Below are 18,016 nucleotides of genomic sequence, written 5' to 3' on the forward strand. Positions count from 1 at the left end.
GCGCCCATTATCGATGTCGTGCAGTAATTTAGAAAATCATTGCTCATGAAATGAAATAACGCTTCCCTTACAGACGTCCTAGCAACTCCTCGACGACCGGAAGCAACTGTAATATTATGTTAGCATGGTTTTCTTCGAGGGAATTCAAAGACCGGGAATGCTTACGTCAGACACGTCGTCAATGATCATGGTGGTCTCATTGACGAACTTGGGCGTCAGTAGCGTGTTGGCGTTCTTCAGGAGAGGACCAAGTCCCTTGAGGATGTCGGGAGTGACCGTGCTCGAGAGGCTTTCGACGAGTGGAGTGGCGTCGCTCAGCAACTTGGTAATTTCCTGGGTAGTCTGGTTGGTCAGGAGGCCGTTGGCATTCGTCAACAGACTATTGATCTCTTTCGTGGTCTCGGGGGTCAGCAGGTCGTTGGCATTCGTAACAAGACCATTAATCTCCTTAACAGAATTAGGCGTCAGCAAGTCGTTGGCGTTATTCACCAAGCTAACGATCTTGTCTGTGCCATTAAGCAGTTGAGTCAGCTCCTTAGTGACTTGAGGAGTCAATAAGCCGTTGGCACTGCTCAATAAGCTGGTAATCTCTTTTGTAGTCTCGGGCGTCAGCAGATCGTTGGCATTCGTGACAAGACCATTGATCTCCTTAACAGAGTTAGGCGTTAGAAGGTCATTGGCATTGGTTAGGAGACTGTCGATTTCCTTGACAGAGTTAGGCGTGAGCAGGTCGTTGGCGTTGTTCACTAGGCTGACGATCTTGTCTGTACCGTTGAGCAAGCTAGTCAGATCCTTGGTTACCTGAGGAGTCAACAAGCCATTGGCGCTATCCAACAAGCTGGTAATTTCCTTAGTGGTCTGAGGAGTCAACAGATCATTGGCATTGTCCAATAAGCTGACAATCTTGCCGGTGCCATTGAGTAACTGAGTCAGCTCCTTGGTAACCTCAGGAGTCAACAAGCCATTGGCGCTATCCAACAAGCTGGTAATCTCCTTAGTAGTCTGAGGAGTCAACAGATCATTGGCATTGTCCACTAAGCTGACGATCTTGCCAGTGCCGTTAAGTAACTGAGTCAGCTCCTTGGTGACTCCAGGAGTCAATAGACCATTGGCGCTGCCCAATAGGCTAGTAATCTCCTTCGTGGTCTGAGGAGTCAACAGGTTGTTAGCGTTGTCCACCAAGCTGACAATCTTGCCAGTGCCATTGAGCAATTGCGTTAGTTCCTTAGTGACTTCAGGAGTCAACAAGCCATTGGCACTGGTCAATAAGCTAGTGATCTCCTTAGTGGTCTGAGGAGTCAATAGGTCGTTAGCGTTGCCCAGAAGTCCAGTGATCTCCTTGGTGGTTTGTGGCGTGAGAAGACCGTTGGCATTGCTAATAAGAGCCTCGATCTCCTTTGTGTTCTGCGGCGTGAGCAGACCGCTGGCAGCATTGACAAGACCGATGACTTGGGGCAGATCCGAGAGCAAAGTGCTAAGCGATTTGATATTCTTCGCAGTAAGCAGAGTGTTGGCGTTGTTAAGCAAGGTAACAATCTGCTGGGCGTTGTTCTTGGTAAGCAGGAAGTTTGCGTTATCAAGTAGATCCTCGATCTCCTTGGTGTTCTGCGCGGTAAGAAGACCATTTGCATTGTTGATAAGGGTGACGATCTTGGGCACATCTCCCAGCAAGTTACTAAGAGCATTGGTGTTTCTCGTAGTGAGAAGACCATTGGCATTGTTGATAAGATTCTCGATATCCTTAGTATTCTGCGGCGTAAGTAGACCATTGGCGTTTTGGAGCAGCTCCTCGATCTCCTTGGTGTTCTGGGCGGATAACAGGCCGTTGGCGTTGTCGATGAGCGTAACAATCTTGGGCACGTCCTGTAATAGAATCTCGAGTTCTTTGGTATTCTGAGCAGTGAGGAGGCCGTTGGCATTGTTAACAAGGTCGACAATCTTAGGCGTGCTCTGGAGCAGAGCGCTGAGCTCGTTGGTGTTTTGCTTGGTGAGCAGGGCATTGGCGTTGTTAAGCAGGTTCTCGATCTCCTGGGTGTTCTGTGCGGTGAGCAGACCGTTGGCATTGTTAATAAGGGTAACGATCTTGGGCACGTCCTGCAGCAGAGTCTCGAGTTCCTTGGTATTCGAGTCGGACAGAAGGCCATTGGCGTTGTTGACAAGGTCAATGATCTTAGGAGTGCTTTGAAGCAAGGTTCTGAGCTCATCGGTGTTCTGCTTGTCAAGCAGCGTGTTGGCGTTGTTGATGAGCGTGACGATCTGCGGAACGTCTTGCAGGAGCTTGACGATCTGTGCAGTGTTCTGATCGCTGAGGAGCTGGTTGGCGTTCTTGACCAGATCAAGGATATTGGGCACGTCTTGCAGGAGCTTGACGATCTCCGCGGTGTTCTGGTCACTAAGGAGCTGGTTGGCGTTGTCAATAAGGGTGTTGACCTTGTTGGCAAAATCCTTGGTGAGCAGCCCACCAGCAACGTCGATAATACCGTTGAGGACAGGGATGTGCGCATCAGTCAGCACCTGCACAACGCGGGTGAAGAAGTGGACAAAGTCCTCCAAGAAATTAGGGGTGAGCACGGCTTCAATGCTACCTAGGTAGCCCTTGAGGGCACTACCAAGGCTGTTAGCGATGGCATTGCCGATCGCGTTTCCAAGATTGTTGCCATTGCTGCCGCTCAGAAGGCTGGCCAGGTCGATGCCGCCGGTACTCGACGAACCCGAGGACGAAGCAGTCGAAGTGGGTGAGCCGGTTTCCGCGGGAGACGAAGCAGCAGAGGCCGCACTGGAGGTGATATCAGGAAGGATGTCGGAGAGGAGCCCGCCCTTGGAGTTGGAGTCCGCGCTCGCGCTGGCGGCGGAAGACGCAGAAGTGGCCGGGCTGGCGGCGGGCGAACTGTTGGCGGAAGCTTGGCTGGCAGCGGCAGCGGCAGCGGGAACCGGACTAGCAGCGGGCGACGCAGCAGCAGCAGGACTGGCGGAGGTTTCTGGTGCTCCTGCTGCGGAGGAGGCAGGCGACTGGCCAGCGCTGATAATGGAACTGAGTGGATTGTTGTCGTTATTGTCGTTATTGATGTTATTGTTATTGTTGCTGGTGTCGGCCGCAGCAGCGGGCGAGGCAGCCGGCGCCTGCTGCTCGGCGGAAGACGCCCGGACAGCGGGCGCTGAACCAGCCACCGCAGCAGAGCTGGGCGTGCCGGCCGGACTAGCCAGGACGCCCGCGCCGTGCAACAGCAGGACGGGGAGGAGAGTGGTGGAGGCACGCATCTTTGCCTAACTCGCGCGCGCGCTCGATCGGGTCCTTCTGCGTCTCGTCTACTCAACTACTTACCTCGACGAGCTGACGACAAGAAGGCTGCGCGTTCTGGGACGAGCTTTTATGTCTCTTATGCGCCAGTGCTATCTACCCCGGATCGTCCCTTTCTCCGCACCTTTTCCTCCAGATACTGCGCAGGAGAGCTCAATCCGACTACTAACTCGACCGAGGACTAACCGGGTCCACATGTGAGCAGCGCAAGATTTCATTTTGGCGTGATGTCAGTGGCCGCGGACAATGTCCCCAAAGTGTTTAAGCTGAGCACGCTTAGGCCTGGGACTATTGACGGTGGTGGACGCGATGGCCGCGATGCCTGCGGTGCAGCGGTAGTCGAATCGTCGACTGGCCCGGTTCCTGTCCTGCGAGTTCAACTGAGCCGCGCCGGTCAGGCACTGCGAGCCGTGCGGGTCAGGAACTGCGCACCATAACACGAAGCCCGCCTATTATTATCGATCAGGTATTGTTAGTCTGCTGGAGTTTGACGGCCGTGCGGGGGGGAAGCATTAACTAGCAGCTTTTCCCTGATCGGCTGTTCTAACTCGGAAACACAATGAGCATAAGTATTGGGACAGCACATGAAAAGCTGTAGCTAAACCTCGGACATTATAAGGTCAATGCGTCCCTAGAGTGCGGGGTCCGTCCCTCGAGCATTTGTCCTCTTCTTTGCGAACTTGACCGTCAAACATCGCCTTTCACTGCAGCAGTGGTACGTGCACATGGGGCATATTGGTTCTCGGGTAGCTACTCACAATGCCGTTCTTCTTTCTTTCTTTCTTTTTCGCCTTCTTTTTGCATCTAGTGTACAGACATCGGATCTCACTAACTGCCCTAGTATGTGCACATGGGATGACACCACGACCGCTATGAATTGATCTGAAATACCGATCAAAGATTGGTACTTCTCCACTGGCCACTTATCCCGTCTCGAATATCCGGGAATAGCAACCGTGGAGCTTATTTGCTGTCCTCGTGGCTGTCTATGACTGATGGCCCGAAACTTGCCAATTCATTGGTATATGCATATACGTCGAACTAGCTAGCCAGCCGGAGTAGTAGACGTGCGAGATGAGAATTGAGATAGCGTAATAGCTTTATCCGTTATTAACAGCATGGGCTGCAATATTGTGTCACTTATAACTAAGACAGGCGATTGTTCTATAGACTGTTACCTTGATTCGTACTCGTACAACAGACAACTACCGTGTACAGCCGTTTCGTGCCGCATTCAGAATTTTATTTTTCTTGGTTAATTTATTTCAAGTCTATAGGCCCAGAATTATAAAACGCTTTCATTATACTCAGTAAACATCAAAGTATCTTCATTTTATTCATACCCGCCTAATGGTTTAATGGCTTAAGAGATCTGTTGCCAATTTCCGCAAAACAACCGACTGCCACCTCCCCAGTTTTCCCTCTAGTATAATCGCTATATGGCATCAAAGGAAGCGAATATTCCGCGGTGTTGAGCTCGCACATTGGACGAAGAGCATGCACCCATGGCATCAAACAGAATCCCAAAAAATCACAGTAATGGTACTCGCAGGCATGCGTGACCATGAAAAGCGGGACCTGCTGCGAGATCAGCGCGATCTGCGAGCTCTAGAGCAGCGAAGCGGGGGAGGACGGGGGAAGACCGAGGGAACCCGCCAGGAGTTGACTATCGTAGCCGCAGCTTGACTTCGTCCGTTTTCTCTATGCATATGGCTGGCTCGCCGATATTTGATCTCGTTCGCTGAATCGATTGTGCCAGAGTTCCCTAGCTTCGCTATACTCCCCTTAGATAGGCAGCTATGCGATACATCCTTGAACGCGGGTAGGCGACGGCGATTTCCCGCGCCTTCGAGTATTCTTGGGATCCCATCGAAGCTTTATGTGAGAAAAGTAGGATGGACAGATTCAAGAAACCTCTTTTTCAGGTTTCCAGAATGCGTCGGCCAGTGCAAAGCTTGTTCTCGAACAATCTGATACACCTTGCTCCAGGAGCTCGTTATCCCAAAGGGGTCACCCTCATCTACTGCTCGGATTGATCCTTTTTCAGCAGATCCAGGAGGTACTTTGCGAAACTACCGTGTCTTCTATCGGATTACGACTGACATATCTAGTAGGCGATCCTAACTGGTATACACATGGTCGCTGGCTCAACCAAGATGCACGATGCACTACACCGGAAATCTCAAATCATGAACTTTCATTTCCCTCAACTATGCGAGACGGTCATCGGTCTTTTGCCTGACACGACTAAGATTATCAACTGCAGGGGGGTTCAATAGAGTGTTTATTGTCACTTTAGACTCTGGGCGACGTGTAGTTGCCAGAATTCCGACAAAGATTGCTGGCCCACCACGGTTGGCAACCGATCCGAGGATACAACAATGGAATACTGTATGAGAATCGATGATCGTGATAGAAAATTTGCTGATTATGTCTACAGTGCGCCCGAAGATATCAATCCCGATCCCAAAGATTTTGTCATGGAATCATAACCCCTCAAACAGAGTAGGATGGGAGTACATCTTAAAAAAACATGTTGAGGGTATTTCATTGCACGAGAAATGGCCCTTTATGGACATGCGTTTTATGTACGAAAGCTGTTTCGTTGTAAGTCAAGGAGATGGTATCCTCAAACTTCCCGGCTTATGGCAGTCTGTAATTTCCGGATGTGCTCTTTGACGAATCTAAAAAGGCAGCCCTCGATGATAGGTTCTATATAGATCCGCACTGCAGTTCACTTATTTAGAATTGCAGCCCCGGTGAATCAGAGCTATATCATGGACCAAGTCCTAATTGTGGCCCGTGTAAGCAGACGGGAATTCGTACACACTCTGTCACTAACAAACACCTAGGGAAAGAAATTTCTTATTGCTCAGGCTTGATAGAAACTGGCCGCGCACGCATCCATAAGCGAAGAGAGAGCGAGGTGGGTTTACTGCCTTATCGGGGATCAATTAAGGATCATACTCGCTTATTAGACATCTGTCAAGATGCCTTGCGAGTCTTGACTAATGATCCTCGTATCCAAGAAGCTGCTCTATCGACGCCACTCTATACGGACTTGCACAAGCGAAATATATACGCCTCTGTAAGTGACACTGCAGTCATCGTCGGGATTATCGATTGGCAATCTACAAGCACCGAGGCCTCGTTTGTGTATTCCAATGAAATATCTGACGTCGCTTCTCTCCACAGCGAAGACTGCCCCAAGGACGATGCATCGGCCTCTCCACAGTATGAACGGAGGGTTAAAGATGCTTCCATTTGTTATCAGACCTATGACGTTGCCATGAAAGGTTTCGTAACAAAGCTGCGTCTTGCGAGGAATTCGGACCCGACTTTATTCTGCCCGTTCCTCCAAGTTACCTACTGCTATACATCGTGGAGAGACAGTGCGACTGCTCTCTGCCAGGAGCTGATAGACCTTTCAGCGCGATGGGCAGAGCTTGGAATACAGATCCCAGCCCTTATTTCCCCAGTCAAGCGGAATTGATGGAACATTCCCGCCTATATAATGATTATCATTTTGAGGTTAGCGACTTACCTCACAGTTGCTGCTTGAGTCGCTCTACTCATGACATCACGGGTCTTGGCAGTCCCCATGCCCTAAGCCAGGAACGGAAATGTGCATGAATTTGGGGAAAAAAGAACATGTGTAAGTGCCCAAACTTCTTCTTAAGAACCCGCAGATGGTGAATGTCTTAAGGCTTGTATGGTATCCTGGCCAGTAGGCCTATATATCCCTTGTCTCTAGTTCTCCACATGTAATTCCAGATCTCGGGTTGACCGCCGCGCGGCCGGAATGGCGGGCGATTTTCGTGGTAATTGAGAAAGGGGTAGACATAAGAATCATTTTTAAGGGATCAAATAACCAATGATTGCAGTTGGATAACTTCGAGACTGCCTAGTAACAGGTTACCCGAGGCCATCCTCCTATAGACTGCTCAACATGAAGTTCACACTTGTTTCAGTTGTCGCTTTGGCGGCCCACACCGTTTTCAGCCCTGACGATCGACTCATCGTCAGAACAACCACGGGAAGATACACTGGCTTGATCGATCTCAAGTACTCCAAGACACGCCAATTTCGCTTTATTGCCTTTGCGGAACCACCAGTCCTCTCACGTCGCTGGTTGCCACCTCAGAAGCTCTCCCCGTCCACCGAGCACCATGATTCGTAACACTTCCCGCCATTATGTCCACAATTCGTATCGAAGATTCTGTTATTGAAGAACAAGTACTTTGCAGGATGCACCCTCGTCAACAATGGCAACAAAAATGACACATCTGGGCTTATGGGAGCGGACACGTCGGAAGACTGTACCTGGCTGTGTGGACGCCCGCGAACGCGCCGTTTCAGTCGAAATAACCCGTTCTCTTCTTCATGCCTGGAGGATGCTTCACCGCTGCGTAGCTAGGAGGTTAAAATCACATTGTTGCTTCCGTGCCTTCGAGGATCTAACGCAGGTTATCTGTTGTTAATTGCATTTGTTGCTAAGTTAATATGCTAAATATATCAATCTAAATTTCCCGAGCCGTCGCAATAGGGCATCGGGATATAGCTCGATAGCGAGGTATAGCATTAGCATTCTGCATATGTAATCTTCCTGAATCGAAAGCTTTCTCTTTTCTTCTCGCTAACTTTAATTAAAACGGTGAGCTTATAACTGTTCCGGTACGCGTTTATTTCTATACGTATCCTACTTCTACTGTAAGCGCCCCTATATTTATATTAAGACGTATTACCCAGCGTCTTAGCGGTAAGGCGGGCCGCAGGTCCGTAGATAGTGCACTATGCGAGAATGGGAGGAAAATGCATAAGCATTATTCGTAATCGATACTATAAAAAATCTTAAGTTCGGATGAGTGGAGTAGCTACATCATCGTGTCTATATGCACCGCACGAATCACAATGTCACCGTAACTCACGAGCAGGCTTTGGTAAAAGAGAAAGATGGCATTAGTATGGCCTTATCGCGAATATGCCAAGATGCCAAGATGCCAAGTCGCAGTATATCGTTGATCTACGATGATCTACCCGATACATGCCGACTACTAAGTTTGCAGGGTGGTCATCGATGACCCGGACAGATTTGCTTGCAGGAGATTCCACAATAGACCCTTCTGTCGATCTTTACATAGCTGGCGATCAAGGGATCCTATCTGAATTGTATTATCCCTATCACCGTTTTAGATGCCCAACCGACAGATATATGGTAGAGTATGTGGGGCGACTGTGACCCAGTTACTTATAATACTGAGGCAACGACCTCGTATCACTCTATTCTTATTTTTCTACCCTTTCTCGTATATTACCTTGAGTTCTGTTATCGGTCTGGCTAAGCACGCCGCTTCGTTATCAATAATATTGTTTGGAAAGAAGCCCTGCACACCGATGGCTCCTAAGTTTGATAGTATGCAAATACAGCTTCATACCTGCTATTCTCCAAGGGAGAATACTGTGTTTTCAGGATTAGAATCACGCGTTGTCTCGGACGGAAGTCGACGGCCGCGATTTGGCTTAAAGCGGTATTTATTTTCTGAGATCGAGACGAAATGGGCAGATATACCTTTAATTGTATGCTCTTTTATCGGTGGCCTTGTTGATGGTCTCTCGTACAACTACTGGGGGAACTTTTCCAATATGCAGACAGGTATTTATGGAATCTATTTCTATGGACAATGAAAGGACTAATTAATTATTCTTTGAGTTTGATAGGAAATGTTATCTTTATTGCCCTCGGAGTGGCTGGGAAGCCGGAGCAGCCAGACATGCTCTGGGCTAAATCCCTCACAGCTATCTTCGCTTTTCTGACAGGCATCATTATTTACGTTTACGGATCTCGAGTATTGGGGCCAAAACGACGCATAACCCTGGTCCTATCATTCGCCCTTCAGACTTCTACCCTCTTTGGTGCGGCTCTTCTTACACAACTGGTACCTCCAATGCCGGACGACCCAACAGCGCTGGAATGGCGGAAAGCCGTCGCGATCTCGTTACTTTCCTTCCAGTCAGCTGGCCAGATCGCTGCATCCCGGTTCTTGGGCTACCCCGAGATCCCCACCACTGTCTTGACAATTTTAGTGTGTGACCTATTTATCGATGCGAATCTCTTCCAACGGCCATGGAGCGCCAACCCCAAACGAAATCGGCGAATTGCTGCCCTGTTAGCACATTTCCTGGGAGCGATGACTGCGGGCGGAATGGCGAAAGATATTGGTCTGTCCGGAGGACTATGGCTTGCCGGATCTCTTAAGGGAGCCCTTGCACTAGCATGGTGTGCATGGACTGAAAAGAAGCATACCAAAGAGATAGGGTAAAGCATAAGCTTCTCTTTATTATAGCAGATGATTATGGAAACGAAATTTCTGAGCAGAACAGTGGATTATTATCTTATTACATAGAACAGCTAGAATTCTTACTATTAATATAGAGAATATAGATTTAGTCGCTACCCTTATGACTTATTACACTAGGAAGTTTTTTATTTACTACGAACTAAAATAGCATCCCCGCTAGCAACTAAGCTCTGCTAATTACTGACCGATAAAAGTAGAATAATAACCGTCTCCGACATAAGTATATTGAGGGCTCATAGCTGGTTATCCTCGCTGTCGGCGTTTTGATATGCGGTCCCAGCCTATTTGCCCTCCGCGGACTGTTCTAGGCTTTGAGATTTAAAGGCTTATCACCGAAGCCACTTACCTTGTAGCTTTACGATTTTGCGGACTGGACTTCTACTGGTACTAGAAATAGACGCTACATTGCCTTTATTATTGACGTTAACACTACAATTTAGATATTTTAAACCTCCATCGACTGTATATGAATAAAGGAGCCATCTACAAGAGTGGTAATTTATTTATATAGCTGTCCTAGACTGAGCTATTAGAACACAAACGACTTTTCCAGATCTCACATTGTAGGCCACCCCATATCAATTGGTTCCAAATTTCCAGCGCCCCTGAAATCCTCTATTATATCTGCCTGTTCGCTTAAAAGTACCCGGTCTGCCTGATTTGCGCCTATTCTGGCCAATTCCCTCCACCGTGCAAGATCCTGCGGGCGACGCTTATCACCGTGAGCTGCTTCATTCTGGGTCCAATGACCCTTTGAGAACCCGAGTAAAGATGTCATGCGTTTGTTCGGAATGTCGTAGACGAGCGAACAGATTGTACCCGTCTCCTCGAGCCAATTACATTGCCACAACTCTCCGGGGCGAATGCATTGATATGTTGCCGCCTGATAATTTTTTCGGCCCGCCATTGGGCCTCCATGGATCTCGTAGACAATGCGGTCTTCGTTATAGAACCACATCTCGTATCGCCACTTTTGGGGTTTCCCCTGAGCGTCATGGGCTGCATAGTCGTAGATTAAGTGGCGATCCCGGATGTCGGTATCGAAGGTTGAGCCTTTAAGAGACGGGAGGACAGGCATTTTGATTATTTATTTGCTGCTAGCTAATTCGTCGAGGGAATTAAAGGGAATGAATTAGTTACATAAATGCGAATTAGGAGGGGAAATAACAGGACTTTATAGAGTTTGTGTCCCTATTCTTGCAATCCCGAAATTAACCATATCGTCTACCTGATTCTGGAAATTTTAGAGACTATCAAAGATGATGATATAAATGCTGTCTCTATTAACCTATCGGATCGCCTCGGGTCTATGACGGCACGATATCAGCGCTGCCGAGAATCGGTGCCGATCTGCTAAAACTACCGCATTACAATACTGTCACGCTTCCTTTCAAGTATAAAGCGAGGCTTAACTTTAGTGTCGTTACATTATCTGAAGGCCCAGTTAGTTATAACATGTATAGTGGGAACTTAAGCAGTAATGTAGGCAATCGGTACCCAGGAATATATTTTCACAATACTGACCCTAAAAATACGAAGATAAATGTTCGGCATGCGGATATCCCGCATGTTAACGCCACATCGAATAGAGGCAGATTACAGGATAGCTTAGAACCGTTCTGTAGACGTAAAGACAGCGAAAACACCGGGATAATTTACATTATCCTTTCGAGTCTTTCTAATTGTGTACAGTTATAAGAAGTATTTAGGTATTGTAGTAAGCAGTAGTATTGCATTAAGACTAATCGCTAGTTTTCCCTAGATGCGCCTCCGGTGCGCTATTAACGTGTAATAGGATGCGGCGAGAAGTTTGCTTAATTAGTGGGAATCTAGGATTACGGAAGCAAAAGTTCTGAAGGAGCATTTGAAACTAGAATAATCTCTTGATTGCTTAAATAATAACTGAAGAGGACTAAAATCTATCAGCTATTTATGCTCAACGACTCTATCCTGACTTTACTGTGGCCTGGAGCTAAACTGAACACTGTCTTAGATGTTATATAGTTCCTGTTCCGTTTTCTTTAATCCCGTAAGGTGGATATAGGTATCTGTCCATTGCAGCTAATACCCAGATTGTATAGGATGTAAGCAGCGGCTTGCAGCAAGTTTGCAGCGTATTTCCACAGAAGCTGTAAGTGCCGACAAAAAGTAATATTGTCTAAAGCTACTTATGTTATAAGTGTAACTATTAGGCAATTATAGAATAAGAGTAAACCCAAAGGCGATTTAAGTATTATATGGAATTGGGGTGTTGCTGTCCTGTTTTCCGATAGTTTAATTAGGATTACTTTCTCTTATAGTTAAAGGAGCACAAGGGCATATTCCTGACAATAGTTGCAATTTTGCGACCAAGAGAGTACGGTCTGATTAAAGTTTTTAGGTTTTTATCTTCAGTTCCCTTAGAGGATGTAATTTCTCTAGAAGCTGCTGTGAAAAATAATACTGTTGCTACCGTCTCAAAGCTACTCAAAGGAGCTGTCATAAGCGTAGCTTTGCCCCCTTCTCAGCAAGATTCAACAGCGTTTGGCCCTCAGCGTTGGTTTTACCTTGCCGTTCCGCCCTTCTTAAGCAGAAACATACAAGCTCGATGGAATCTTTCTCTTCTGGTGCTTCTTTCAGAAATCTTGTCCAGTGAGAAGGATTAGGATGAAGTGTGGAGTGATTGAAGAGGCTTGATAAATCTTCTTGTTCTCCGAACAGTGCCGCAGTCAAAATTGGATCAAATGTCTGCCGCGACTTACAGTACAGGTTGGAACCGTGACTAAGAAGAATTGGAGATATTTGACGCGATCCAGAAATAGTCGCTGGAAGAGTTAAGGCTGTCATTTGACTCTTATCCTTTAGTTGATCTCCTTTCTCACTTGTTTCATGGAAGTTGATGTCGGCTCCAGTAGAACAAAGAATCACATTGCTTCTCTTGAATCTATCGCACAGAATAGATGAGTCCCCTTTCGAACATTCTCGTTGGCGGATAAATGATTCGACAAGTAAAAGCACCGAGCTCGAAGGTGAACGACCCCCTTCGCCGCAAAGCAAAGCTATTGCATCAGGCTCAAGAGCTTGAATAGCTTTTTTGTTCGAAGGTGTCAGATCAAAGTTGGAAGGGAAAATGCCCCCAAGCTTTGAAAATACGTGAAGGAGCTTCCATCGCCCCTCTATCAGTGACATAGATAACGGGGTAGGATTGTAATCGCCCACTATCTCTGAGCTGCCTGGCAGAGATGAGCTATGCATCTTCTCATTCAAAAAGTCTCTTGGACGAGAGAGCATCTTCCCAGCGGTAATAAAAAGAAGAACAGCTTCTTTCAAGTCTTCCATCTTACACTGGGTGTCGTCGCATCTTGTCAAGGAGTGCAAAGGCGCTTGACCATAAGGACCAGCGGTATCAATAGGAGCGCCGAATCCAAGCAAGATTTTGATGAGCCGAATATCACCAGACGTAAACGCACGCTTAAGGCTGTCCCTTCAGAATCGTCGCCCATCCTTGGGTCTGCTCCATTTGACAGCAATATTCCTACCATCTGCACGCTACTGCCAGCAAGAATGAGAGGAGGAGCACCGACCGGAGGATGACTGAACAAACTATCGAGCGAAAGCTTTCCTTTACTGGATCTCGCATATGTAGCCGATCTATAGCTTGGCATATATTGATTCACATTAGATCCACCATGAATCAGAGCAGTCATCGTTTCCACAAAGCCATCGAGAATCGCTATGTGTAATGCTGTCCTTCCTCGTCTGTCTGTGGCAGTTGCGTCCGCACCGTTTTGGAGTAAGCACCGCATATAGCGAGGATCCTTGCGATGTGCTGCGATATGTAGCGCGCCATATAGTATAATGTCCACACCGGATTGAGCAAGCATCTGAGCAGATGAAAGTTGATTATCACGAATTGCAGACACCAGTAGAATCGACTTCCAGCGCAAGGGGTCTGATCGCGCATGTTCAAGTCCATCGGGACTAAAGCAGTAACTATTGTTAATGTTTGGAACAGTCGATTCGATTCCATTAAAATATTCGCTCCTAGTGGGAGTTCTCGAAGGGTTTTCAGATACTGGAGTGTCAAACTTAGCAGTTTCCCAAATACTGTTGAATTTGGCATCACCCAACTTTCCTTTGCGGGCTTCCAGATCTTGCACCAAAAGGGTGAATAGGTCGGCATCTCGTGTATCTGCAGCAAATTCTATAGGAGATACGGTGCCTGGAGAATAGGACCTGATCTTTGCCCTGGTCTTCGTCTAAACTTGCGGAAGTGCCTTCATTGAGCGCGAATGGTGGTCGAGAAGCTTTTGAACAACAGAAGGATGACCGCCAGAGATGGCCCAATGGACGGCCGTCCATCCGCGTTTACTTCGAAACTGGTGGACTGCTCCGCTGGAAAGAAGCAGACGAACAAGCTCGACATTTCCGATGAAAGTGGCCCAGAACAGCGGGGTCCATCCTTGAATATCTGGAAGAGTGGAGTCTACTCTCCTCTGAACGAGAATACGGGAAACGGGAAGTTGGGCTATCGAGCATGCCCAGTGTAGAGGAGTCCATTTGTGAGAATCGGTTATAGACACGTCTCCCCCGCTTCCAGATTAATCTTGGAGGTTTCATTTAGATTCCAGTAGGCCGTTATATGCAATGCATGCTGACCTTTAGGAACGGAATCAAAGGTCTCGTCCGCAAGGGCACCTCTAAATTCCCGTCGGAACTGGAGGGCTTGAAATGCAGCGTTTCTCGGCTTTTCATCATTAAGTAGCCCCATGATCGAAGCTTGCAACCTTTTCTCGGAATCCTGATTGCAGATATAATAAACCCGGGGTTTTGCAGAATAGCTCAGGAATTTCAAGTTATCGGAGCGCGCCATAAGCTCTTTCGAGCTATTACACGGCTTCGGTATCAGACTCTTCAGCCCGAGATATCTCACAGACATTTGTGCAATGTCGAAATGCGACGTCTCGGGGGATATAGAAGCGTAGACATACTCGTAAGCTGATGTATGGACCAGACCAAAAGTGCTGTCGTCTCGATTGAAAACAACCATGCCAATGCAGATATAAAGAAGAATTTCAGGAGTAGGCATATTCTCATAATGTAGCCCATCCTCATCTATCGCAAATTCAGTTTGAATCTCTTCGACTCTGAGTCTTCTTTTGGCATAGAGGATCCAGGAAATTAATCGTCGTGCCATTGAGCTTCTCGCTTTTGACTGGTTATCAATGCGTTGTATGGTTAAATCGAACATTTCTTTTGCAAGCCAAGAGCCCCCTTTTCAATGTCTTTCTTATCTGACCGACCGTGGCAAGATCAAGTAGCTCATCAAGGGTAAGCCGAGCAAGAAGAAATCGTGAAATAATCAGCAGGTGCAATCGGGAGTCTAGACTGTTTATTGTATATCACATACAGATTCCCGCTCTTAGACACAATAATATTAACCATCGCGTCGTCTTCGGCAAGCTCATCGTCGAAACCACCTTCTTGTAGTCTAATAAATATAAGTCTTCGGGTCCTTCGTGCTCCCTGTAATTTCCAGCTGACTGGCCGTAATCATCTTCTGGATATGCGGAAGCTTTCGACTTATTACAAGTACATGGATCCTAGATGTAGTAAGAACCAAGCAGTGGTCCAAAAGCTCATCAGGAGCTTTTATCTCGTCAACAGCATCGAGCACTAAGTATATCGGCTGCACCGAGCCAGCCTGCGAGGCATATCAGATCTTGTGCAGGTTTCACATGATTAGTCATCTAATATAGATGCGATTGACGCAGATGTAAAGGCTGAGAGGATATAAACTGAAATCTGGAAGCTAGAAAGGCGGCTCGCCATGTGTATCAAAGAGACGGGATATTTTTGGAATCGGTCTTGGTTAGAAGGACAAGGCAACTCTATCATGATATCAGCAACAAAATTGTATAATAAGTCTGAGGAATGTCTTAAGACATTTCCCAGGATTTAGGGTTGGGACTGTGATAATGTTCTTAAGGAAGAGTGCTCCATAGCCTATTCTGGAGACGAAAAGGTCAGGAGAATACTAGCGGGAACGAGCCCACATTGCAATTTGCTAGACCTAAGTATTACGGTCCTTGAATATCAGGATGCCTATCATGAAGTTGCTAGAACCACAAATATCGCGTCAGATATTATCTCATATACTACCCAAGTGAACGATGGCGGAGTCACATATTCTATCTGAAGTAGAAGTAGATGCCGTAGATCGCGCGCCTTTCATACGAGGAATTCTCATAGGATCTAGGTGACAGAGAATGATTCAAGTTATGGAGACGAGCTCTTGTTGTCTTTCATCCTCTCATTACTGTAGCATGGCACTAATATCACTACAGATCAGGCCGCACTACCTCCTTAAGTTCCTCGATACACCGACATAGACACGAGAAAGACAGACGCTATCATGCCTTCCGCGATGGCAATTATATTCTCCCAAAGGATGACGACGGATATGACCACCTGACATCGGCCAATCACCTGACGTCGAAGTTCATGAACGGGAGATCATACCATGCACCTATTGAGAAGCCGTCAAGGGTCTATGATATAGGTACAGGTACCGGAATATGGGCCATAGACTTCGGTACGTTCTTTCAGTTCCGTGTCTCTACTGGTTATTAACAAATAATTGGATTTAGCGGACTAATTTCCTTCTGCAAGGTATCATATCATCTCCTGATACGCTATGCAATTCAACAGGAGATATACCAACGATTTACGTTTAGGTTATCGGCTCCGATCTAACTCCAATACAGCCGAAATTAGTTCCTCCAAACGTCAGATAGATCGTAGAAGATGTGGAAGACTCGTGGATGGATCTAAACCAACCATTGACTTCGTCCACGATCGTTATCTAGCTTCGTCGGTCAGAAAGATAACCCGAGGCTATTTCGCCAAAGTTACGAGTCGATTGTATCTTATCCACGATATCGATTATTTGTCTAATCAATGATTCTGATCAGGAACATGAGAACCTGGTGGCTAGATTGAATCTCAGCACTGCTATACTTTACCCCTTCAGCCACGAGTTCCTCACCAAGGCCTCGATGCGTCATCAACGAAGTGCATGGCGTGTGCAGACCTGCGTATGACGACTCACAGAAGCCCTGCTACTATCAAAATGGAGTAAAACTCTGGACAATAGGAATTTACATCTTGCAGGTCTAAAATCCATTTTTAGTCTTTTGGATATAAAAATATACACAGGAAGACAGAATGCTTAAAAGAGCGGAGATATCATTCGTTTATTTTGGAGTTCAGTTATTCTTTTATGCATAGATAGTGTAAGGAACGGGGGTTCCTGGAGGTTGCTGGCGAATTACTCCGCCAGCGATTATAGCGAAAGAGATAGCAGCTTTGCGCATCTAGCTCAAAGAAGGGTCTACCAGTAAAATAAAGGGTTAATTATTATAATAAAGGGTCTAATTAATATAGAAAAGGGTCTATATTAGAAGGGTCTAGTAATAAAGAATCTATATAAATAAAGAAATAGTAAGGTATATATTATATTAGAATAAATTGCTAGCTTCTAGTAAAATAATAATTTAGAGCCTATTTATATTCTAAATCTTAAGCACTTTCTAGCTTTATCTTATATAAATTCTAAAAGCAGAGAGAGTAAGATTTAATTAATTATCTTAATATTATATTTAGATTTAAGGCTTTACTATAGTCCTATAAGCTTATACTTTAGTAAAGAGCTAGGGGTATAATAATATCCCCCCCCTTTTTAAAGGCTTATCCTTAAGCTATTATAAAGTTATTATATTAAATATAGAATATAGCTTTATAGAGATTTATAGTATAATAAATAAAGGAGCTTTTTATTATTTTTATAGTAAAAGGTTAAGAAGTTATATAAGCTAAGAGTATTATTTATATAATATTATAAGGTTAAAATTCTAATCTCTAATAACTATCTTTTTACCTTTTGCTATATATAGCTTTTAGTCTTAAATATATTTAAATAAAGATCTAGATATATTTTTAAAATTATAATAATACTAATAATATAATAGTTTATTAAACTTAAAAAATTAATTATTTTTTTATTAGTTTTTAGAGCTTCTTATTCTAAGGGTAAATTATCTTAATTAATTATATTAATATAAGCTAATTTAATATAGATAATACTGCCCTAAATTTATTTTATATTTAAGTAATATAAAAAGATTCTTTAAGTAAATATTTCTATATAAGATTTTATATATTATATGCTAATTTTTATAATATTAATAGCCTAAGAATATTACTTCCCCTTTTAAAGAGCTATTTCCTTCTTCTATCTCTAAAATAGAGAATATAGCTGCTGTTATTATAATATAGCTAAATCTAATTACTACTATAATATTAGAAAATAATCTCTTAA

At 45.4% G+C, this 18,016-nt stretch overlaps 5 protein-coding genes across 5 annotated transcripts; 2 read left to right on the forward strand and 3 right to left on the reverse strand.

The window, feature by feature from the left end:
* Positions 1-67: 67 nt before the first annotated feature.
* C8Q69DRAFT_442944 (hypothetical protein) lies at positions 68-3,258 on the reverse strand (the record flags this gene model as incomplete). Its single annotated transcript, XM_028628882.1, has 2 exons — positions 68-106; positions 166-3,258. The coding sequence occupies 2 exons, from the start codon at positions 3,256-3,258 to the stop codon at positions 68-70; spliced, it is 3,132 nt and encodes a 1,043-aa protein (XP_028488447.1).
* A 2,611-nt stretch (positions 3,259-5,869) lies between these two features.
* On the forward strand, positions 5,870-6,904 carry C8Q69DRAFT_517781 (hypothetical protein; the record flags this gene model as incomplete). Its single annotated transcript, XM_028633423.1, has 3 exons — positions 5,870-5,905; positions 6,045-6,102; positions 6,151-6,904. 3 exons carry the CDS (start codon positions 5,870-5,872, stop codon positions 6,789-6,791), a joined length of 735 nt encoding a protein of 244 aa, XP_028488448.1. The 3' UTR covers positions 6,792-6,904.
* A 1,329-nt stretch (positions 6,905-8,233) lies between these two features.
* On the forward strand, positions 8,234-9,753 carry C8Q69DRAFT_460268 (hypothetical protein). The gene is made up of 2 exons (XM_028630134.1): positions 8,234-8,951; positions 9,017-9,753. Exons 1-2 carry the CDS (start codon positions 8,492-8,494, stop codon positions 9,616-9,618), a joined length of 1,062 nt encoding a protein of 353 aa, XP_028488449.1. The 5' UTR covers positions 8,234-8,491; the 3' UTR covers positions 9,619-9,753.
* Positions 9,754-10,124: 371 nt separating this feature from the next.
* Positions 10,125-10,883, reverse strand: C8Q69DRAFT_460271 (Calycin-like protein). The gene has a single exon (XM_028630135.1). The coding sequence runs from the start codon at positions 10,733-10,735 to the stop codon at positions 10,214-10,216; it is 522 nt and encodes a 173-aa protein (XP_028488450.1). The 5' UTR covers positions 10,736-10,883; the 3' UTR covers positions 10,125-10,213.
* Positions 10,884-13,895: 3,012 nt separating this feature from the next.
* On the reverse strand, positions 13,896-14,833 carry C8Q69DRAFT_505421 (hypothetical protein; the record flags this gene model as incomplete). The annotated part of the gene is made up of 2 exons (XM_028632704.1): positions 13,896-14,164; positions 14,296-14,833. The coding sequence occupies 2 exons, from the start codon at positions 14,831-14,833 to the stop codon at positions 13,896-13,898; spliced, it is 807 nt and encodes a 268-aa protein (XP_028488451.1).
* Between the last annotated feature and the right edge of the window lie 3,183 nt (positions 14,834-18,016).

Source organism: Paecilomyces variotii (genome assembly GCF_004022145.1).
Source record: "Paecilomyces variotii strain CBS 101075 chromosome Unknown C8Q69scaffold_2, whole genome shotgun sequence".
NCBI classification, from domain to species: Eukaryota; Fungi; Ascomycota; class Eurotiomycetes; order Eurotiales; family Thermoascaceae; genus Paecilomyces; species Paecilomyces variotii.